General features: G+C 36.3%; 1 protein-coding gene across 3 annotated transcripts in view; it reads left to right on the forward strand.

Moving 5' to 3' along the window:
* by (focal adhesion protein tensin) overlaps positions 1-24,534 on the forward strand; it is a 294,492-nt gene that overhangs the window by 86,198 nt on the left and 183,760 nt on the right. For 2 of the 3 annotated variants that reach the window (XM_090161244.1, XM_090161246.1), the window contains exon 3: positions 3,513-3,550. In XM_090161244.1, the coding sequence (XP_090017370.1) occupies positions 3,513-3,550 (38 nt within the window). Of the gene's footprint in view, positions 1-3,512; positions 3,551-20,908; positions 21,063-24,534 lie in introns of those variants that run through there. The other variant, XM_090161247.1, reaches the window with a different exon arrangement.

Consider the following 24,534-nt stretch of genomic DNA (forward strand, 5'->3'; position numbering starts at 1 on the left):
AGTTGAATAAACAATCCCCGCCGCGTTTCGGTTAAAGGTTTTTTCTATGCCATTTTAAAAAGTGACGCTTGAAAAGTTAAGCCTATTACCATAAGTATCATGATAGCAATAAGTATGACAGTGTTCCTAGGTGGGTAAGCCCTTCATGCCACGCGAGCCAACAGCTCCCTACACTCACTATTACCGTTAACCTCTACAAGTTTTTATGGAAGGGGAAACCGAAGAGCTCGGGGGAAAACCCCTTAAACCGGTGGGGAGAGAACTTGCAAACTCATCCAGTGACAAAAGTTGGGATCGAACCCGGCTCCTCTTGCTGCGAGGCGAAATTGCTAACATCTCCGCCACCCCATTGGTAAATGGAATGGAAATTACTGCAAAAAATGCGCAAAGATTACGTCGGAGAAACTCTTGATTGAGATTTAGTTTAGTTTCATTTTGGGTTAATTGAAGTACCTATAGTGTTGCTATTTTGAATGGAATTTTTTAAACTATATGGTTTAAGTTTATTAACTACGTATTACCTTTTTGTCATATTTTATTATTTGCCACTGACTTGGACTATTACCATATAATTCATAACCTTGTTGCCAAGGATTTTGAACTGTTACTAGTCTTTGGAAGTTGACGGTCTCATGACAAAACATAGTAAACGTAATTTTTTTAAATTCGAGATCATGTTTTTTATTTTGATTTATTCTTATGGTAATGCAAGTGATACTTACTGGTATATCTCCCCAAGGTTTTTTTTGTGTGGTTGCAATTTTGACCGTAGGTGAGCAATAGGTATAATAAAATAAATTAACGTGGCCTTCTTGTTTACTGTCCCCCCCCCCACTTCTACAATGCTTCTCCATTAAAGAGAGCTAATGAATTCGTTCAGAGGCTTAACTGCACTATCCCAAGAACAATTTGATCAGTCGTAACGAATTTATGGAAAGGTCCATTTATACTTGAATTTACCACTAACTCTAAGCTTTCAATAGTGGCCGAAAAGGCCTATTTGAAGGATTAGCCAAGGCTTATTGAACATTGCAACGCTTTCAACAGTTAATATATTGTTTACTTTTACAAAATTATTATAAATTATTGAACCGGATCGTAATTTTTTTTATCTAAAACACTTCGTTTCTGAAGATAATGATTTTCGAATTTGAGTGATGTAACACTTCCGATTTCGCAGTCGACACAGTAGCATTATCCGAAATCTTTCAGTGTCATACTTATGATTATTACGTTACTTACGCCACTACTGTAGAGAATTCTTTCCGACAGTGCTTCCAAGGACGTCGAATACTCGAGTCTTTTTAACAGCCTTGTATAGAAACGTTTTTGTAGTTTTTTTTTTTACGTCGTTACAGGAAGTAAGCTTTTAGATTCCAAATATTTCTCGGAGGTATAGAACCGCTTTTTTATGTCCATTATTGTTAATACAGTCTATTTCAATCCAAATTTGCAGCCCAACGCATCCCCCTCCCTCAGGGATAAAATGTATTCCAAGGGCGGTCAAAATAAAATCGCTTTTGACATTTCATGGGAGGGTTTCCACCGACCGGACTGACACCACTTCTAATATTCTTGACAGCTCTTATCTCGAAAATTTCTTCCTAAAATCTTTACTCCCGTATTGAACTAGCTAATCATTGCTGTGTTATGAAAATAATGCGTTTATTTCTTCCTAGTGAAACTAAGTATATTTTTATTCAACCGTTTTGGATTGGATATTTTCCTTTCGGGGCTTTTGAAAATATGGATGGTTTGGGAGGATCAATATTTCTGGGCCGTTGATTGAAAGCTGTAATGGCTAGTTTCGCCGTATTTGATTATTTAGTTGAAATAAAAACGTGGGTGGTTTTGGTATTTAAAGACTGTTATTTTCTATAGTTTTTTTGTTTGAAATATTTCTTAAAAGCCTTTTCGAAGGAGCCAATATTTCCAAACGTAATTTAAAAATACAATGTTATGGCCCCTAGGCTTCGAGCTTCTTTTGGCCCTTGTGTTGCACGGACCCTACATGGCACCTGCTGTTTGTGGACCACTAGATACTGACAATGGCCACAACGTTTTATGCACATTAAATTTTTCGTTGAACAGTTTTTAATGAACGTGCACGGCGTTATTTGGTGACTGTTTCGTGTCGATTAGCTTTCAATAAAAACTTGTTGATGTTAACGGTAATAGTGAGTGTAGGGAGCTGTTGGCTCGCGTGGCATGAAGGGCTTGCCACCATCATCCTACGCATTGCAACCCGGCCACCTGTTTATAGGCATTATAAGTCGCTTGATGACTTAAGCCTAAGGTCGTACTTTGGGTGTTAGCCTAGCTGATGATTATTATTTTTTATTTCGTTACTGTAGTATTTCATAGGACGATATTGCGAACAGAGTTAAAATTATAACATATAGTGGTTAATTAGTTATGATATATTGCAAAAATGATAACATATAGTGTTTAATTAGTTATGATATATTACAAAAATGATAACATATAGTGGTTAATTAGCTATGATATATTACAAAAATGAAAACATATAGTGGTTAATTAGTTATGATACATTACAGTTAAACAAAATTAAAGTAGTGGAAATTGCAGTGTTTCAAAAAATATTTTTTTCAAATATTACACAATAAAAGATAAATAATGAGAAATTATGAATAATATTTGGTGAGGCCTTGGGTATTAGCCTAGCTGGTTACTATTATTATTACCCCCACTCCCGAGAACTAATATAAAATGTTCCAATAGTATGTTTTTCACCCCTCAACCCGTTAATTCGCCCCTGAGAACGACCAATTTTTCGGACCAAAGCTTACCTCAAATATTTAAATCGAGTAATTTTCGTACAGATACTTTTGATTAAACAAAACTAAATTATAATATTAATATAAATTGACATATTTTGTAGTCGATGATCTAATTTTTTATAAGAATTATAATTTTTTTTTGCTTTTAACTCAATGTCAAACATTTCAGGGATAGTGTAAAAGAAAATGCTACGTGTGTCGCGATCTCAGGTTCAAAACAAAGTTGGCGGAAAATATTGGCCCGTACGTAATAAAATTTAAATGCAACCATAAATGGTAGACAAATTGTCAATAAGGGAATTGTGCACTTTTTCTATAACTTGAATCATATCGAAAAATGACTAAAATTATTATAAAATCCATATAAACTAACTCAATTTTTTTATATCGATTGAAAATACTTTGACATTTCGAGAAGGTTTCTATATAAATATTTATAAAGCACACTGTTGGATATTTAAAGATTTAGTTTTCTATAATGTTTCATAGAAAATCTACATAAATGTTTACTAGGACTTAAAATATCATTTTTTTCGATTAATTAATTAATTAATGGTCTTAGATTAAAATAAACGAATCGGGAAAATTATTTTGTCTTATGTTACTTTAATTCATGTCTGGTTCATAACTGCTCCAAAATGGGGCTATTTTCATAGTATTTTCTTAAATAATTGAACCAAATTTTAATATATATTTTTTTTCTATTTCCAGTTTGCAAATACACCTGTCATCGAGAATGCGAAATTAAGGTAGGATCATTTCTGTTAACTTTACATGATGACTGTAGTCATGAACAGATTTAACCATCTGAGAACAAACAAAATAAGTACTCCTTCGTGCCTACGATGTACCCTTTTTTTAATTGGAGTTAAATTGATAAATAATACTACTAAATTTATTCATATTAATTATATTATAAATTAAATTTTTATTCATAAGCGACATATTTTTAATATTTAACACATAATCTCTAATAGTTTACATTTGAAATTTGTAATATATGAATATTTAAAATTGTAAAAAAAAACGTTAACTTTCAATCTATAGAGGGCACCACTAAATGTTTAGTAGGCGGGGAATGAGAATTAGTAGATCACGCCACCACTAATAAAATAACTAATACTAATTATTCACATCGAACATTTAAACAAATAATTAATTTAATAGCTAATATGAATATTTAAATCTGTCACAAGAAATTTACAATTCACTTTCGGTCAACAGCGGGCCACACGAAATGTTTAGTAGGCGGAGCCTGATAAATAAGTTGTAGATCACGCCGCCACACCAAAACGTTTGTTTGTTCTCAGTCACTTCGATCCGTTCTTGCTGTAGTCATGTAAAATCGAGCGTAAAAAAAAACGAAACAGTGTCTTTGTTAAAAAGACAAACATTTTGTAGTTTTACGGTTGAGAAAGAAGCGAGTATTTTTGGCTTCCTCCAGAGACAAAAATAAATAGATGAAAATCGAGCGAAAGGTATAATAACAGATTCTCTTCTCGACGTGTCTTTTGATATATACTTCTTGGTTTCGATCCAAGTCTTTCCTTACTTCTGCGTTGGTTACTCTCTGAAGTTCAGCCCAGGCGTAACGTATCTTCTACCATCAATATTATCAAGAACATGTTTAGGTTACTAAGATCGTATGGATTGGTCTTTTTACAGAAGCAAGAAGAATTATATTAAAATATTTTTCCTGGCAGAGTAGTTTAGAACCTACCAAACATAGCTGTGTATTTTTAATTAAATTAAATCATTTAAAGTTAGCTTGTTACACGATAGTTTACTATTTTGGCCGATAGATGTCTCTATAAAATAAAATGAATAAAAAGTAAAAATTAGAATATAAAATGAATAAAAAGTAAAAATTAGAATATAAAATGAATAAAAAGTAAAAATTAGAATATAAAATGAATAAAAAGTAAAAATTAGAATATGAAATGAATAAAAAGTAAAAATTAGAATATGAAATGAATAAAAAGTAAAAATTAGAATATAAAATGAATAAAAAGTAAAAATTAGAATATAAAATGAATAAAAAGTAAAAATTAGAATATAAAATGAATAAAAAGTAAAAATTAGAATATAAAATGAATATAAAGTAAAAATTAGAATATAAAATGAATAAAAAGTAAAAATTAGAATATAAAATGAATAAAAAGTAAAAATTAGAATATAAAATGAATAAAAAGTAAAAATTAGAATATAAAATGAATAAAAAGTAAAAATTAGAATATAAAATGAATAAAAAGTAAAAATTAGAATATAAAATGAATAAAAAGTAAAAATTAGAATATAAAATGAATAAAAAGTAAAAATTAGAATATGTTGCCTCTTACGTCATAGCCTTTTCCTTTTACAAGCCTACGAGCGCGCGCTACAGGGCGCGTGCAAAAATGGCTCGCGCGAAGAATATACTAATAAAGCCGTGTTTTGTGACGTAAGAGCAACATATTCTATTTTTTTTACTTCTTATTAATTTTATTTTATAGAAACATCTTATTGTAATTATATAGTTTAAATTAAACTTTTACTTAAGACGTACCGGCTAAATTAGGAGTTTAATCAATCTTAATAAATAATTATACACGTTACCACGAAAGAAAACATTTTTACTTACGATACTAGATGGCGCCATACAATTTCGAAAATCAACAGTTTCCGTTTTATAAAGGAATTTAAGTAGTAAGAAGGATACATTCGGGTACTTTAGATTTTTCGTGCCACTCTTTAACACAAATGGTCGCCATCTACGTTTCCTTTTTGCAATTAATAAGCTAACGAACTTACGCTATGAAGTGTGCTATTCTCCTTTATTCTTAGCTTTCTGAAAAGATTCTTGATTGCAGATTTTGCTGTCGGGCTTGGAAGGGTAGTCTCGTACGTTCTCAGTAACCTAAATACGTGTTTGCTATCTTGTAAAGTAAGGGAACGCTCTAAGAATCTAGTAATAGCGACCAACCGTGTCCACAGTGAAGAGAGCTCTTTAGTTTAGTCCTTACACTTGTTTACCCCCCCCCCCCCCCCCCCTTGTGAAGGTGGGGTCGGGGCGAATGAGTAATTCTTTTCCTTACACCCCTCTTGTTGACTTAACACACCCGCCAACGCCGCTGCCAAACCTAAGAAAGCTCCTGATCTTAGATTAAAATTGGTTAAATTATCTGCACTTCCTTTTGGGTGGACTTTAATTTCGGGATGGTTTTCCTCCGGGATGGGTAGCGCTTTAAACTGCCCTTATCCAAACGAGACGCTTTCCGCAAAGCGTTTTTGCGTTATAATACAAGCTGTAGTAGTTGTAAGTGCCTTGTGGAAGTCTACATTGGGCACTGGTCATTTGGAATAAAATGTACATAAGAGTCCAAAATATTTTTAAATATTTCCATAGTTTTTCTGTATTTTTGAATTTCTCGATATTGGATATTTATCTCTGGATTTTGTTATCGGATATTTATCTCCAGATTTCGCTATTGGATATTTATCTCCGGATTTCGCTATTGGATATTTATCTCCGGATTTCGCCATCGGATATTTCACTCCGGATTTTGTTATCGGATATTTATCTCCGGATTTTATCTGATATTTATCTCCGGATTTTGCCATCGGATATTTATCTCCGGATTTCGCTATCGGATATTTATCTCCGGAGTTTGCTATCGGATATTTCTCTCCGGATTTTGCTATTGGATATTTATATCCGTTGTTTTTAATCGGATATTTCTCTCCGGATTTTTCTATCGGATATTTCTCTCCGGATTTTTCTATCGGATATTTCTCTCCGGATTTTGCTATCGGATATTTATCTCCGGATTTCGCTATTGGATGTTTATCTCCGGATTTCGCTATTGGATATTTATCTCCGTTGTTTTTAATCGGATATTTCTCTCCGGATTTTGCTATCGGATATTTCTCTCCGGATTTTTCTATCGGATATTTCTCTCCGGATTTTTCTATCGGATATTTCTCTCCGGATTTTTCTATCGGATATTTCTCTCCGGATTTTGCTATCGGATATTTATCTCCGGATTTCGCTATTGGATGTTTATCTCCGGATTTCGCTATTGGATATTTATCTCCGTTGTTTTTAATCGGATATTTCTCTCCGGATTTTGCTATCGGATATTTCTCTCCGGATTTTTCTATCGGATATTTCTCTCCGGATTTTTCTATCGGATATTTCTCTCTGGATTTTGATATCGGATATTTATCTCCGGATTTCGCTATTGGATGTTTATCTCCGGATTTCGCTATTGGATATTTATCTCCGGATTTCGCTATTGGATATTTATCTCCGGATTTCGCTATTGGATATTTATCTCCGTTGTTTTTAATCGGATATTTCTCTCCGGATTTTGCTATCGGATATTTCTCTCCGAATTTTGTTATCGGATATTGCTCTCCGGATTTTTCTATCGGATATTTCCAGAAATAAATATTTTAATTTCTCACAAATTTTACACCAGATTTCTTGCGCGCTTAGCTCCATGGTGGACGCCTGTGTCCACAAGTATATAAGTAACCATCTGACTCTCCTGCAAATGGTATTCGCGTGTAACGTACACCTTAGCACGTCTCCGCTGATTTTCCAAAATGAGTCGCTTTATAGCTATCATAAAACTATCCTCCACCGAAACTTCAGATTTGGCTTCAGCTTACCCTACATTTGTTTACTATCCAACTATCTAATCACGAAATTTATCTCTGCGCTAGTATACGGCTTAATTTTTAGTCTTTAATTATCCGCAAAGAAATCGATTTAAGCATAGCATCGTAAAAGTTTATCGTTTTCTTCTGCTCCATAAAGAAACGATGCTTTTTTTCTATGTTTGACTTTTTTTAAACAATATCCTAGTTTAAATTCGAGGTATTGAGGTTATGAAGTCGCTACCCATGTACGGCTTTTCTCGAATAAGGACGTAAAATGTTAGAAATGACTCCTATCTGAGCGTTAGGTTTTATCAGAAGTGCATAACGGTATCTATATCCCTATCCAGCTAATAATATTTGTTTGAAACGCCGTCATTTTACGAGTTTGGACGGGAAATAGGTGTTTTTATAAATTGAAGTTTCCTTCTGGTTTGAATGTAACTACTACGTCACAACAACTTTGGTAATATTACGAGCGCGCGAGAAACCTAGGATTTTCACGTGCAAACCGCGCGTGTCAAAACTATTCTAATAAAGCTATGACATAAAAACAAATTCGGCAAGCGTAGCTGAGTTTTTAAAAAGAACAATTAGCTACCTTTGAAAACTACGAAGGTATATATTTTATTTTAATGGCCTAGATGGATACTTATCTCGTAAAAATTATTTATTTACTTCTGTCTTTATTATATTCCTGCTATAAACGCCGCAATTGTAAGTTTAAATCAATAAAATTACTGTAATATTTTTTTAATGTTAATAGAAATGTTACATATTTAAAATCCTGACAATAACCTCCGTGTATTGGTAATATTAACTAAGTTAATTTTAATTAAATTTAATTAGTAATTGTCATTATTTTGCTCCGAATTTTTATCGCGGAATCAACTAATTATGCACCTTTTCATAAATACATAGATGTTATAATAGGTAATTTCAATCTTTGATTTCTTAAGATCACTTCTTAAATCTTTTTTAATAAAAACCGAATGTTTATATAATTCTTTGATTATATTGATTTTTTACCAATTTATGGCACTTATCCAGTCTAATAAATGTTTTGTTTCTATCGGTCAAATAATCTAAAATGCAATGGAATCTTAATTAAATATAATTAATATATAATATTTTAATTTGCTAATATTTTTTGACAATTTTATTCCTCTATTGAAATACATTTTGAGTGATTTAAATCAACGATTATAAAAAATTATAAGTTTAAATCAGCCAACCCGGATAATGCGAGACCCCACCGAGTTACTATTCGAATCGCTCAAATGAAGCTTGTCGAGGCGGAACGTCCCCTGTCGGGGAAATGTTTGCAAGGAGTGCTATTTCGGGGATTGTAAAGTGTGGAACCTTTGATTTTTCAGTAAGAATCCCGTAAAAATTTGTTCCCAGGGCAGCGCGATTTGGGAGGGGGCTAACGGAAATGTTAGCGTTTCACGTTTGGTACAAAAGAGGAACCCAACTGGCGAGGAAACGGAGGAATACCCCGCCGGTTCTGCAGAGCGCCAAGGATCTATTAAACTTAACGGAGAATATACAGCTCGCGTCTTTTTCGCATCGTGATTCCCGGATTCATACAGACCTGGAAAACCTGGAAATATCAGGGTATTCGATTGTCGACAGAAACGTCAGGGAAATTCCGGTTTTTTAACGTCGAGGAAATTCCGGTTTTTTAACGTCGGGGAAATTCCGGTTTTTTTAACGTCGGGGAAATTCCGGTTTTTTAACGTCGGGGAAATTCCATTGTTTAACGTCGGGGAAATTCCGTTTTTTTGGCGTCGGGGAAATTCCAATTTTTGGCGTCGGGGAAATTCCATTGTTTAACGTCGGGGAAATTCCGTTTTTTAACGTCGGGGAAATTCCAATTGTTTAACGCCGGGGAAATTCCAATTTGTTTAGCGTCGGGGAAATTCCAATTTGTTTAGCGTCGGGGAAATTCCAATTTGTTTAGCGTCGGGGAAATTCCAATTTCTTAGCGTCGGGGAAATTCCATTGTTTAACGTCGGGGAAATTCCAATTTTTTAGCGTCGGGGAAATTCCATTTTTTAACGTCGGGGAAATTCCGTTTTTTAACGTCGGGGAAATTCAAATTTTTTAGCGTCGGGGAAATTCCATTGTTTAACGTCGGGGAAATTCCGTTTTTTAGCGTCGGGGAAATTCCAATTTTTTAGCGTCGGGGAAATTCCAATTTTTTTGGCGTCGGGGAAATTCCAATTGTTTAACGTCGGGGAAATTCCGTTTTTTAGCGTCGGGGAAATTCCATTTTTTAACGTCAGGGAAATTCCATTTTTTAACGTCGGGGAAATTCCGTTTTTTAACGTCGGGGAAATTCCAATTTTTTAGCGTCGGGGGAAATTCCAATTTTTTGGCGTCGGGGAAATTCCAATTGTTTAGCGTCGGGGAAATTCCGTTTTTTAGCGTCGGGGAAATTCCAATTTGTTTAGCGTCGGGGAAATTCCAATTTGTTTAGCGTCGGGGAAATTCCAATTTCTTAGCGTCGGGGAAATTCCATTGTTTAACGTCGGGGAAATTCCAATTTTTTAGCGTCGGGGAAATTCCATTTTTTAACGTCGGGGAAATTCCGTTTTTTAACGTCGGGGAAATTCAAATTTTTTAGCGTCGGGGAAATTCCATTGTTTAACGTCGGGGAAATTCCGTTTTTTTAGCGTCGGGGAAATTCCAATTTTTTAGCGTCGGGGAAATTCCAATTTTTTGGCGTCGGGGAAATTCCAATTGTTTAACGTCGGGGAAATTCCGTTTTTTAGCGTCGGGGAAATTCCAATTTGTTTAGCGTCGGGGAAATTCCAATTTGTTTAGCGTCGGGGAAATTCCAATTTGTTTAACGTCGGGGAAATTCCGTTTTTTAGCGTCGGGGAAATTCCAATTTGTTTAGCGTCGGGGAAATTCCAATTTGTTTAGCGTCGGGGAAATTCCAATTTGTTTAGCGTCGGGGAAATTCCAATTGTTTAACGTCGGGGAAATTCCGTTTTTTAACGTCGGGGAAATTACAATTTCTTAGCGTCGGGGAAATTCCATTGTTTAACGTCGGGGAAATTCCAATTTTTTAGCGTCGGGGAAATTCCATTTTTTAACGTCGGGGAAATTCCGTTTTTTAACGTCGGGGAAATTCAAATTTTTTAGCGTCGGGGAAATTCCATTGTTTAACGTCGGGGAAATTCCGTTTTTTAGCGTCGGGGAAATTCCAATTTTTTTAGCGTCGGGGAAATTCCAATTTGTTTAGCGTCGGGGAAATTCCGTTTTTTAACGTCGGGGAAATTCCAATTTCTTAGCGTCGGGGAAATTCCATTGTTTAACGTCGGGGAAATTCCATTGTTTAACGTCGGGGAAATTCCGTTTTTTAACGTCGGGGAAATTCCATTTTTAACGTCGGGGAAATTCCATTTTTAACGTCGGGGAAATTCAAATTTTTTAGCGTCGGGGAAATTCAAATTTTTTAGCGTCGGGGAAATTCCAATTTTTTTGGCGTCGGGGAAATTCCAATTGTTTAACGTCGGGGAAATTCCGTTTTTAGCGTCGGGGAAATTCCAATTTGTTTAGCGTCGGGGAAATTCCAATTTTTTTAACGTCGGGGAAATTCCATTTTTTAACGTCAGGGAAATTTCATTTTTTTATAAAAATCAAGGAAATCAGGGAAATTTATGAGGGTTCAGAAAGTTTGCCTTAATGAATACCAATTTACATCAATACGTTTTTCTTATTGACTTTATTACTTCTTTTACATTATAATATTGAACCAATTTAACTTAAATGACAGCCATGAAATGAATTACTCTGTAAATCTTAGTTTTATTTTATCTTGCATCTGGAAAAATCAGGGAAATATTCGTGGAAATATCAGGGGGTTGCCAATAGCTATAAGAACCCTTCTGATTCCCTCATTAGAAACCACTTCTTCCATCCTTTAATCTTCCCCTGTTTCTGCCGGTAAGTTGGAAGACACTCAAATATTGTATCGGGATACAATATTTGTTCATATGTATTTTGAGTTAGTTTATAATGAACATGAGCAACAAGGTATTAAGTAATAACATTTTACCATAAGTAGCATAATAGTATGACACTTCTTATTGGCAATAATTTAGTGATGAATTTTCAGTTTTGAAACATCAGATTTCGAACTCACTCTAAAGCCAGGTTTACACTTACCCCTAAAATTGCTTTTGATAACTAGTTTTCAAAACCAGTGTGAGAAATCGCTTCGTGTTGGTTCGGGAAGAAACTCGTCCAAGTCGGTTCGCTTAGAATCGCTTTCAAAATGACAAGGCGGGGAAGTAAAATTACTCGTATTTTCCAAAATAATGGGAATAAAATTCTAAATAATGTCAAATAATATTACTCTATGTATAGTAAACATGATTAACTAATTGTTTTGGGAAAAACTTTCGTATTTTCAAAATTTTGGTCGTAATTTGAAATGACGTTAAGCCTTGGCTATCAGCGAACCGGGGTGAAGTGATTTCGCAAGTGTGAACCAGGAATTATCGTCGGCGGTCAAAACTGGCATTCAAACCGACCTAAACTGGGTTTTAAGCTCTAGTGTGACCGTGGATTCTCTGTCGACCGGAATAAATTCTTGTTGTCAGTTTAGGGTCGACTTACCCCGGCGAGTGACGAGGCTGACGGGTAAGGGTGCCGCTGAAGCGACGTCCGGATGCCAGATGAAGAAGGATTGGCCGATGCCGTTTTTGGGACCCGCGCCAACGAGAAAAGCGCGATTTTTAGCCCCAGAAGTTTTAAAAGATTTGGGGAAAATCGCTAGCTGAGATTATAAACAACGTATCTCTATTTTGGACGTTTTCTAACGTTATCCTCACCCGCGTAACTCACGCTTATTTTATCGCTGGAAAAATAAGTTTCGCAATATTTTAAGGATAACGTCATAAAAATTAGGTTAAAAACTTAAAAATATCGTAACTAATTTTTTTAAACCGATATTTTTTAATTGGGAAAATTGATTATTTTTTTTTGTAAGCTGAAGTCGCAGATTTATATCATTGGATAAGTAGATATATTTTATAATTACGATATATTTTATAATTACGATATTTTCAATGCAACTTTCAAAGCGAAAATAAAGTAACTCCACATTTTACTATTATAACTTGATTTCTACCTTGTATTCAAGCGATTGCAAATTATTTATTACCAATTTTAAACATTTAAATCGATAATTAAGAGGGGGTTTCCACCGAGTTCTTGTATTTCCCTATCCATAAACGTGTTTAGGTTAACGGTAATAGTAAGTGTTTGGAGCTGTTGGCTCGCGTGGCATTAAGGGCTTGCTATCATATGCATTTCAATTCAATTTTCATTTATTTGAGTTTTAAATAGACAATACAAAAAGGAGAAGGGCTAAGTCAAAAAGATGACTTGTCTATTTAAAACTCAAATAAATGGAAATTGAATTGAATTGAATTGAATTGAATTTAACCTGACCATCATACGCATTTTAACCTTGCATTAAAACGCATTAAAAGCTGACTTGGTCCTTGGGTATTAGCCTAGCTGATTATTATTATTTATAAATTCGGTGGTACACCTCAATTTGTAGAAAACCTTCAAAACTATTATAACTCAGAAAACGTTAATTTGCCAAGTTTAGATGTTTTTACACTCGGAGCAAGAAATTCAGAAAAAAAAGATACGAAATAGGGGTCTCAGTAAAGGAAGTCTGGGGAATGTTGCATTTTCTGTCGGAAAATTCGCTACTTCGACTTGGCAAGAGTTCGGCTGATATTATTATTACGCGCTGGTAAATGGAGCCTGCCTCCGATTTATTAGACGCGACGAACGGTCTGCTGGCGCTCTGATAATGGAATTATACCCCTATCCAAGGGTCACTCCGACGTTAAGAAATAACTCTTTTCCTATTTTAGGGGTTTGCGGGATTCTAAATATCCATCTTTCAAATCTAGTCCTTTATCATAGTGGAAAGAGCTTGCTGTATTCGCACTCAATCTCTTTGCTGTCTAGTTTTGGGGCTATCAATAACGCTACATTTCTTCAAAATGGTTGATTATAACTATAGGTGGTTTTGTTTCGCCTGTTCTGGGTTTTTTGAGCAGGTTCAAAAAAGTAGCCCTATGACGTCATTTTACTCCAATTCTATCTTGACGAAAAAAACGAGTTGGAGTAAGAAGGGAGTAGTTAGAGGTTAAAGGTTATATATTTGTTTTGTTTTTAAGATGGCGGCCGGTGGTGAGATCATCAATATAGGACTCATTTTTCTTATTTCTTTAATAATAATAATCAGCTAGGCTAATACCCAAGACACCACCTTAGGTCTAAGTCATCAAGCAACTTTTAAAGTCATTAAATAGTATTTAACAATTGGATTTTCGTTATTAAAAGCTTGCCACATGTGAAGATGTTCAAAACCCGTCATGTTTTCGTGAAACCTCCTTTCGAGGAGGAGTAAAAAGTGTAACGTTTGAGCTCTGGAACAAGCGAACAAAATTCGGGACAGGGTAAATCTTACCCCGAGAACAGGCGAATAAAACGTTTTAGGGTAAAAAGGTTACACTTTTTGTCCTGGGACAGGCGAAAAAAAACCACCTAATAATTTAACTAGAAATGGTTACAGTTTAAACAAATATGTAAATTAGCATACTGTTGTGTGGTTTTTGGTGAAATTCTGTAACGTATTTAAAAAAAAAAAATAAATATTTATTTATAAGATAGTCATCTATTTGGACAAAAATATATTTAAAGATGCCTAGTATAAAATATTTGGCTAAGTTGAAAAGTGTAGTTTATTTTCGTATTTGCGAATAAAATATAATTTTTTTTTAATTTAATAATGAGCTTCTTCGTTTGGCTAAGATCGAAGTGTAGTATATTTTCGCATCAGCTGTTAAACAAATCTCGCTACGTGGTTAATTCGTTAATCAAAGTGTAATATATTTTGGCAGCAATAAAGTAAGTTTATTCATACTGTCTAAGATCAAAGTGTAGCATCGTTTCGCGTTCACAAAATATAGGACTTCGTGTAAAACTCTTTTTGAAATTTAAAAAGCTTCGTCGTTTGTCTAAGATCAAAGTGTAGTACATCCGTTTAGCAACCAAAAGTACTGATTAAACCAAATATTTTAAACGTTTTCCTATTGGCATTTTTGTAGGGTGGCGGAGTGGTTAGCACTTTCGCCTCGTAACAAGATGAGCCGGGTTCTATTCCAGCTTGTGGCACTGGGTGAAAACTTGGAACAACTCTTTCTGTGTTGAGTTTGCAAGTTCTCTCCCTAAGGGTTTGCCCCGAGCTCTTCGGTTTCCCCTTCCATAAAAACTTGTTGAGGTTAACGGTAATAGTAAATGTAGGGAGCTGTTGGCTCGCGTGGCATGAAGGGCTTGCCACCACCCTCCTACGCATTGTAGTCCGGCCACCGGAATTAATGGCTTTAAAAGTCGCTTGCTGGCTTAGGCCTAAGGTGGTGCTTTGGGTATTAGCCTAGCTGATTATTATTAGTTTTGTTGTTATAATTAATTAATTTAAATAGTATTTACTTTTAAATTGATTTCTATTTTCAAGCCAACGGAAAATGTAATTTATTGACCTTTGAGGGGGAAGACTACAGTGGCCATTGTCTACTTTCGCGCTATTTCAAGCTGAACTCTTTTAATTTTGTATTTTAACTTATAAAATTAATATTTAAGTGTAGAACAGCCTCTTGTTTAGTGCTTAAAATAATTTTGACAATTTAAAATTTAAAACAAATTAAGTTATTACGTTTTAATTCGGACCCCCGGAGCTAAACAAGTTGGGCAAGCACCCAAACTACCCTTTAGTTAGGACCTTATATCTCGTTAACTATTAATATTATATCAAAATTATTTTAAGCACTAGAGGAAGGTTCAGTCTAACAAGAAAAAGATAATTCGATGATGTAATTGTTAAAACAGAAACGTTCAGCTTGAACGAAAATGAGGCTTTTACTGTATTCTTCCCCCTTAAATAAATTTATTTAATCCTTACTTCAAAAGAATTATCTATTTCCAATAGCCAATAATGATATATAAAAAAGAAAGTTGAACAGCCTAGTTTTCTTTTGCTTAAAAAACGCTAGGTGTCGCCCATTTTGTGTCAATTTGTCGACTTTTATTTTCGTCACACTCAGCTGCGAAGGTTTTTTGAGCACCCCTTTTTCCCACAACTCGATTCTTTTAGAGGGAGCCTAAAGTTGTACGTTCGATGGTGGATCACCGGATTTCGTGTTTTTTCCCGTTAGGAGCGCTGTTTGATTGCCTGGTGTTTCGCGCCATTGTTGTGGGGCCGCCATTTTGTGAAACCATGGTTTCTATGTAGTTTTTTTTAAGTACGCAGTATACAGTGTGTTTCAAATGGTTATGCAAAAATTTTGAAGGAGTTGTAGGGGGTGAGTTGAGAAGTATGCCTGTTTTTTCCAACGATGAGTGAAAAGAGCGCCAGAGAGCTTCAAAATGTGGCCTACTAGCCCCTGGAAGTAGGTTGCAACAAGCGCAAAACCAAGCGGCAGGGACTTTAAATACTGTTTAAGTTAACTTTTTTACGCTGGTTACCTCGATTTGTTTACAAAGTCCTTTTTCACCTATCACACGAACCCAAACCTTAGTGTTCGCCTTTCCTTGCTGCTTGGTTTTGCGCTGGTTGCAGCCTACTTCCAGGGGCTAGTAGGCCACACTTTGAAGCTCTCTGGAAAATGGGGAAAAAACAGGCATACTTCTTAACTCACCCCCTACAACTCCTTCAAATTTTTGCGTAACCTTTTTGATTTTTTGAAACACCCTGTATACCAGAGTGCAGATTTGTCAAAGTGTGAAATGCGGTCTGAAATCACTGGCTGCCAATCTTCTAAATACTGCGTACTCCCTTTAAAAGATCAAGCGCCTTGCCAACCACGGATACTTTATCTCTCACTTGGTCGTTCGCTTCCTGTGGCTCTAATTAGTTTTTGAAAGGGTAAGGGCAAAAAAAGCGAGGTGATCGTAACGGTGACGAAATATACAACCTCCTTCGGAGCCTCCTTTCGGAAAAAGGCGAGCTATTAAGTCTCTTAAACAAACTCTGCGGGATAATTCTCGCCACTACACCCATATGGCTCGCGAAGGGGCTTTGCGCTGGTGCTGGGCACTTTGCGGATAAAGACGCTCATCTCACGCAACTCGCGCGCTCGCTAGCTTGATAAATCTGACTTCTATTGTTTTTTGAGCGGAAAATTGGCGATCCTCTTTTAGTTCTTTTGAGTGGCAATAAATCGGCGATCCCCTTTTCGTTCTTTTTTGAGCGTCAATAAATTGGTGATCCTCTTTTCGTTCTTTTGAGCGGCAGTAAATCGGCGATCCTCTTTTCGTTATCTTGAGCGGCAATAAATCGGCGATCCTCTTTTCGTTATCTTGAGCGGCAATAAATCGGCGATCCTCTTTTCGTTCTTTTGAGCGGCAATAAATCGGCGATCCTCTTTTCGTTCTTTTGAGCGGCAATAAATCGGCGATCCTCTTTTCGTTCTTTTGAGCGACAATAAATCGGCGATCCTCTTTTCGTTCTTTTGAGCGGCAGTAAATCGGCGATCCTCTTTTCGTTATCTTGAGCGGCAATAAATCGGCGATCCTCTTTTCGTTATCTTGAGCGGCAATAAATCGGCGATCCTCTTTTCGTTCTTTTGAGCGGCAATAAATCGGCGATCCTCTTTTCGTTCTTTTGAGCGGCAATAAATCGGCGATCCTCTTTTCGTTCTTTTGAGCGGCAATAAATCGGCGATCCTCTTTTCGTTCTTTTGAGCGGCAGTAAATCGGCGATCCTCTTTTCGTTCTTTTGAGCGACAATAAATCGGCGATCCTCTTTTAGTTCTTTTGAGCGGCAATAAATCGGCGATCCTCTTTTCGTTCTTTTGAGCGGCAATAAATCGGCGATCCTCTTTTCGTTCTTTTGAGCGGCAGTAAATCGGCGATCCTCTTTTCGTTCTTTTGAGCGGCAATAAATCGGCGATCCTCTTTTCGTTATCTTGAACGGCAATAAATCGGCGATCCTCTTTTCGTTCTTTTGAGCGACAATAAATCGGCGATCCTCTTTTAGTTCTTTTGAGCGGCAATAAATCGGCGATCCTCTTTTCGTTCTTTTGAGCGGCAGTAAATCGGCGATCCTCTTTTCGTTCTTTTGAGCGACAATAAATCGGCGATCCTCTTTTAGTTCTTTTGAGCGGCAATAAATCGGCGATCCCCTTTTCGTTCTTTTGAGCGGCAGTAAATCGGCGATCCTCTTTTCGTTCTTTTGAGCGGCAGTAAATCGGCGATCCTCTTTTCGTTCTTTTGAGCGGCAATAAATCGGCGATCATCTTTTCGTTCTTTTGAGCGGCAGTAAATCGGCGATCCTCTTTTCGTTCTTTTGAGCGGCAATAAATCGGCGATCCTCTTTTCGTTCTTTTGAGCGGCAATAAATCGGCGATCCTCTTTTCGTTCTTTTGAGCGGCAGTAAATCGGCGATCCTCTTTTCGTTCTTTTGAGCGGCAGTAAATCGGCGATCCTCTTTTCGTTCTTTTGAGCGACAATAAATCGGCGATCCTCTTTTAGTTCTTTTGAGCGTCAATAAATTGGTGATCCTCTTTTCGTTCTTTTGAGCGGCAATAAATCGGCGATCCTCTTTTCGTTATCTTGAGCGGCAATAAATCGGCGATCCTCTTTTCGTTCTTTTGAGCGGCAGTAAATCGGCGATCCTCTTTTCGTTCTTTTGAGCGACAATAAATCGGCGATCCTCTTCGTTCTTTTGAGCGACAATAAATCGGCGATCCTCTTTTAGTTCTTTTGAGCGGCAATAAATCGGCGATCCTCTTTTCGTTATCTTGAGCGGCAATAAATCGGCGATCCTCTTTTCGTTCTTTTGAGCGGCAATAAATTGGCGATCCTCTTTTTGATCCCTTAGCAGCCAAATTGGCCTTCCTCTCTTTTCGTTTTTTGAGCGACAATATATCGATGCTAGTCTCATTTACGGTTATATATTTCTAAACAAATTCGCTCAAAATGACAAAAACCCGCTCAAAAATGAGAGGGTCGGGCAATATATCGACCCTTCTTCTTATTTACGGTTATATCTTTCTAAACGATAACTTATTGCTCACATTCGCTGAAAATGAAAAAACCCACTCCAAAAGGAGTGGGTCGTGACCATCGCTGTTTTGCGGATCCAGCTTTGCCCAACTTGGGCTGTTTCCGCCACTACAGACCATTAAGCGGAGGGCGGCGAAAACCAAAACAGAAGGGAACGATTATAACGGATTTTCGGGCCCGGTTGCGAACGTTTTGCCTAATAAATTCTTTTTCGCCCCCCCCCCCCTCTTACGCCTCTCTCCTCCAGGAAATCGACTATTTGGTGTTTCGGAAACAATTTGGGCCAAGAGTAGTATGCCTACTTCACCTTATCCTTTTTATATACTGTTTATCGACCTACCTACATTATGTAGGTAAACCCGTAAAACCATAAGTAACAAAATAGAAAATAGTATCTCGTTAATGATGAGTCGGTCGCGAATTGATTGTGGATCGGAAACTTATAATATAGTTAATTTTATAATAATTAAAAGTTCATGGAATTAAAAACATTTTATTTGAAACCGCGAATGTCTCATTAAATCAGTTATGGCTTCTTAGATCGTACTTTTTTACTTGGATATTAAATAAAATGTTTTTAATTCCATGAAGTATCAGTCTTTTATAAAACTTTTAATTTATTGCAAAATAACCAACCATAGAACATAATCTTAAAATTTATAGTTAATTTTATGTTTCAATTCAAAAATGTAATTATTTTGCTAAATTAAACTAGAGTTGTAAGTCGGAAAATTTACCGTGGATAATTTCCCACTCTGAAATAAAGGAAAAAAAGTTTTATTTCCATAATTATCCTAATATTGTTCGCCAATTTAAATTGTGCGTCATTTTCGCGTCATTCTTTCGAATTCGACTAGTCTAGAGTAATATATATGTATATGTTTCAATTTTTATTTTTCCGATTTAAGGAAAATTTTCTGAAAATGTTTCCGCATTTAATATTTCCGGAAAATTAACAATTCTAAACTAAACGTTAATTTTACTTTTGTAAGTTTTTAGATTTTCAATAAGTCTAGGCTGCTCCGTAAAATAAAAGTTTGCATATTTATCTTTACCTGGAAATTTGGATAAATTAATAGAAAATGTAAATTTATCCTTAGAAAGTGAACTCTACTTCATGATGTTAGTTTCGGTATGGTAATACGCTCTACGGCGTGTTTTTAACTTAACTACTAGCTTCAGTTAAACCTAGTGGAAAAATTTTAAATAAAAATAATAATAGTAATCAGCTAGGCTAATACCCAAGGCACCACCTTAGGCCCAAGTAATCGAGGGACTTTTAATGCCTTTAAACAGGTGGCCGGGTTACAATGCGTAGGAGGGTGGTGGCAAGCCCTTCATTCCACGAGAGCCAATAGCTCCCCACACTTACTCTTACCGTTAACCTCTGCAAGTTTTTATGGAAGGGGAAACCGCAGAACTCGGGGATAATCCCTTGAACCAGTGAGGAAAGAACTTGCAAACTCAAGTTTTCACCCAGTGCCAACAAGCAGGGTTATGAACCCGGTTCCTCTCGCTGCGAGGCGAAAGTGCTAACCACTACAATACCCACTCTTACAAGGAAACTACCCGAGGTGTAAACTCCATAGCTCATTTAAACCACGACGTCATCTTGAGCCTTCCAATTTAGTATTATATCAAATCACGACAACCTTCCACTGACCATCTAAACGCATAACCTGCCAATATATTTATCCCGAAAACGGAGGGCTAAAACTAAAAATAATCCCTCGCACGTGGCTGGTGTTTTTTCTGCTATTTATAACCTTTTGCCTCCACTTTTTTCCCCATCTACGCGCGGTAAATTTCGGTGGACGCCTGTATAGACAGCTCTCTCTCTCAGTTGTCTTAGCCTATTTACTTCAAACTTGTTCTCGAACTCTTCGTCCCAAGATAGCGGTTTGTAGGCCTTTATACCTTCATTTCAACTTCTAAATGAAGGCGCTAAGAAACTACGAAGAAAAAACGCGCTCTCTAAACAGCTGCAAACTTTTACGATAGTTTTCGCGCGTTGACTGGCGCATCCAGCCATTCTGGAAAAAGCCAGGAAGAGCTTTCGACTTGTAAACTTTTGGCACCTACCCTAGCTTGTCTCGTACACGAGTGGTATCGTTGTATGTTGGCCAAAAATTGGCACTCCTCAACGGGGATTCTCGCTACCGGTTGCGGCTTCGGCTCTGTCCTCTTGTCGCTTACTAATTCTCCGGATTTTATAACGCATTTTTGCCATCAGCCCAATCCTAGGACCGCGTCGCGTACGGTTTCCAATCTACCTGCCAAGGCTTAAGGTTGAGTCTTTTTTGTTGGCTAGCGGCATTTTTAAGCGACTATATATATTGTGAGAAACCGGAAGGAAGATTGTAATATAGTCGTCACGTTTTTTTCGTCTTCTTCCTCGTCGACAAGAGCGTCGTCGAACTTGGCGAAGCGACCGAAAGGCGTCCAAGTGGGACGAACATGTTGAAATTTGTCCGTAGCAGATCAAGACCCTCTTCCTGGGAAGGTGGAGAAACTGTAAGTGCCAACAAGACTCTTGTCATAAGTCACGTTATTGGTTTTTTCAATAATTGCATTTGGTTGCATCCCACTGACACATTTCTAATCCGTACGTTTTGTACTTATTCTATTTGCTATTGGTCAAATTCAACCAATCTGATAGTGTTATTTTAGTGTAGTTCACTCGTATAATTAAATTATGTAAATTTAATAAAATAATAAACTGACAAAATTCAACTATTACCAGTACACTATAGAGGTTTTTATTAAAAACAATTTAAAACCACGTTTTTAATAAAAACCTCTATAGTGTACTGGTAATCGTTGAATTTTGTCAGTTTATTATTAATTACACTAGTTTTTGGAGTTCGTTATTCTATATGTAAATTTGTCAAATTCCCAATCTTTCACGTGCTACATTTTCACCGAGAGCCATTTCTAGAATAACTGCTTATTTTAGGTGGACTTAAGACTAAGTTATTAGGTCTAATAAGTGTTCTTTGCATCGTCGTATTTTTCTGTTTTGACGTAATTTCTCCGTCACTACAGTAATTACTTTACTTAGTCTGAACAGCGTTGCCAGACGTACGATAATTATCGCACACGTGGATAATTTTGAGCTAATTTTTAGAAGGTACGGTATTTTCAATGGCGTACTAATGACATTTTCCGATAATTCAGCTTGCGCGTACGATAATGTACGATAATTTTTAAATTGGCTGAAAATCTAACTTAAGAAACATAACTTTTCAATCCGTCGAACTTTAATTGTTATTTAAAAGTTTGATTTTACAAATTTAACGACACTATTTCACACACAATTTCAATTTACCGCCAGTTTTCAGGCGTACGGTAATTTATTTCGGAAATTTATAATTTTTGGCTCTGGTACGATAATTTGAGTTTCAAGAACTGGCAAACGCTGCTTGACTAACTGACACTCTTATGGAATATAATTACAGACTTAGGTTCATTGAATCGTCATGCTCGGACTTTATATATTTCTATTGCTTTGAAAATCTGTATTAAGCAGTTATTCACTATCACATACTTACGGTAAATATGTGGCTTATGATTCTATCGATGCGTTTGATATATTTTTTATTTTAATTTAATTATTTGAGCTGTTTAATTTGGTTTTGTTTCTAATCATGACGCGAAAATGACCAAATTCGGAATATAATAATAATAATAATAATAATAATAATAATAATAATAATAATAAAAATAATAATAATAAAAATTAGCTAGGCTAATACACCAGGCACCAACTTAGGCCCAGGTCATCAAGCGACTTTTAAAGCCATTAATTCCGGGGGCCCGGTTACGATGCGTAGGAGGGTGGTGGCAAGCCCTTCATGCCACGCGAGCCAACAGCTCTATACACTTACTATTACCGTTAACCTCAACAATTAGCATCCTGTAAGAGTGGTACAAACGAGCATGTACATCAAACACTAAATGTAGATCAAAAGCTCGCGACGAACGCCTGAAAATATACTTTATCCTGAACACGGATGCGCTGCGGTTCGAACACTTCTACAGGGGACTGACCTATTTTAATAGACATCTCCAGTCCAAAGGGAAAATAAAATACAGGCTATTAAGTGTAATTTAATATAACCCTACTAAACGTGAAAAAATAGACCTATACAGCTCACGCATAGATGGAGACAGAGAATGTGTCTAGCACATGAGGGGGGGAGATTGGCAGGTGGCTGCCGAAAGTGACACTTGGTCTTACGAGGGAGTCGGGTCCCCTCTGGTGCCAGAGATCGAAACGCGAGATTAAATAGTATCTGAAATTTTTACGTTGACATGAAAAATCTTTTGTGTTTCTTTTGGAACATACGCTAGTGCCAATCATTTCCAGGTTATATATTAACCCCGAACAATGCCCTCTAGCGTCGGGGAGTGACGTTAATTTAGACCCCTAAATAAGTACACCTTCGCATTAATCATTACTACAAAACCGTTAGGCTTAATAATAAGATCGTTTATCACTTTCCCGAAGCATAAGCGCATAGTATATCTCTTACGAGATAAGTTTCCATTTAGGGTATATTATTTTATATTACTTATTTATTAAATATATTTTCCTGATGTAATAGTTAGTGTAGGGAGCTGTTGGCTCGCGTGGCATGAAGGGCTTGCCACCACCCTCCTACGCATTGTAACCTGGCCACCTGTTTAAAGGCATTATAAGTCGCTAGATGACTTGGGCCTAAGGTGGTGCCTTGGGTATTAGCCTAGCTGATTATTATTATTATTATTAGTTTTATCAAGATTGTATTTATATCGTAGGGAGAAGGATCCATTCGGACTGATTTGATTAACTGTTAATGGAGATAATTATATATATAAATACATTTTGGGTTTAATTAAATCATAACAAAGTATTTTTCTAGAGTTGAAAGTCGGAAAATTTACCGCTCGGAAAATTTTCCAGAAAATTACCGGAGCCTTTTTCCGGAAATGTTTCCGTATTTTTCGGAAAAAAAGGTTTTCATTCCATGATTAGCCTAATATTGTTCGTAAATTTAAATTTCCCGGCATTTTCGCCTCATTTTTTTCGATTTCAAAAGTAAAACTAAACCTCTGGACTAGCCTACAATAAAAACCCTTAAAAAGTAATTGGTTTCAATTTTAATTTTTCCGTTTTAAAAATTTCCGCAAATTTTTCCGCATTTAACTTTTACGGAAAATTAACAACTCTTTATTTTCCTCATGAGTCGCATTTCGCCAAATGGAGCAGGGACCTTCGAAAAATAACCAATTAAATATTATTCGATAGATCTTGGATTACTTTTTTTTTGGTACGAACCTGAATTAGGTCGGAATTGTTTCAAAGGATTATGTGTTCCAATATTATTTATAATATTTGTAATAAAAGCTAAATATACCACGCATTAGCTTTCATACTTATCTCTTAAGTGATATATAATTTACTTCTGGCCTTGGGAATATAATTATAAGGAAAAGAATGATAAAGGTTTACCGGGATTTATGGTTCTTTTCCGACGACGTACTTTTTATCTGATGAAAAGCGCACGATTTTTTGCTCTACATTGTCCCTTTTTGTTGGTTTTAATTCCCCTTTACGCGGTTTTTAGTCCGACGCATAATAGATGGCGCCAGAATTATACTCGGACGAATTTCATCAATATCGTTTTGGTTGACGCCATTGCCACAGAGTATAAACGGCCCTAGGTTATCTGCAGACCAGGGTATTCAGGCAGAGCATACAAGAGAGCTTCGTCGCCATCTTTCCAGTAAAGTGCAGTAACATTAGTAAAACCTTTGGCCAAACTTTGGAAAAATTGCTACAGAGCTGAATTTTTACAGGCATCTTCATTGAGTCATATTCAGGAATCCATACATCTACTTGGAATGCTTATCGCGGCAGATTTTCGTCTCGATGTGGCTGACGGTTTTTTGGACGTCACTATGTTAACTTAACAAACTACAACGTGAGAGGGGAGCGCGCTCA

Source organism: Leiobunum rupestre, chromosome 10, assembly GCF_980474605.1.
Source record: "Leiobunum rupestre chromosome 10, qqLeiRupe1.1.hap1, whole genome shotgun sequence".
Lineage (NCBI taxonomy): Eukaryota > Metazoa > Arthropoda > Arachnida > Opiliones > Sclerosomatidae > Leiobunum > Leiobunum rupestre.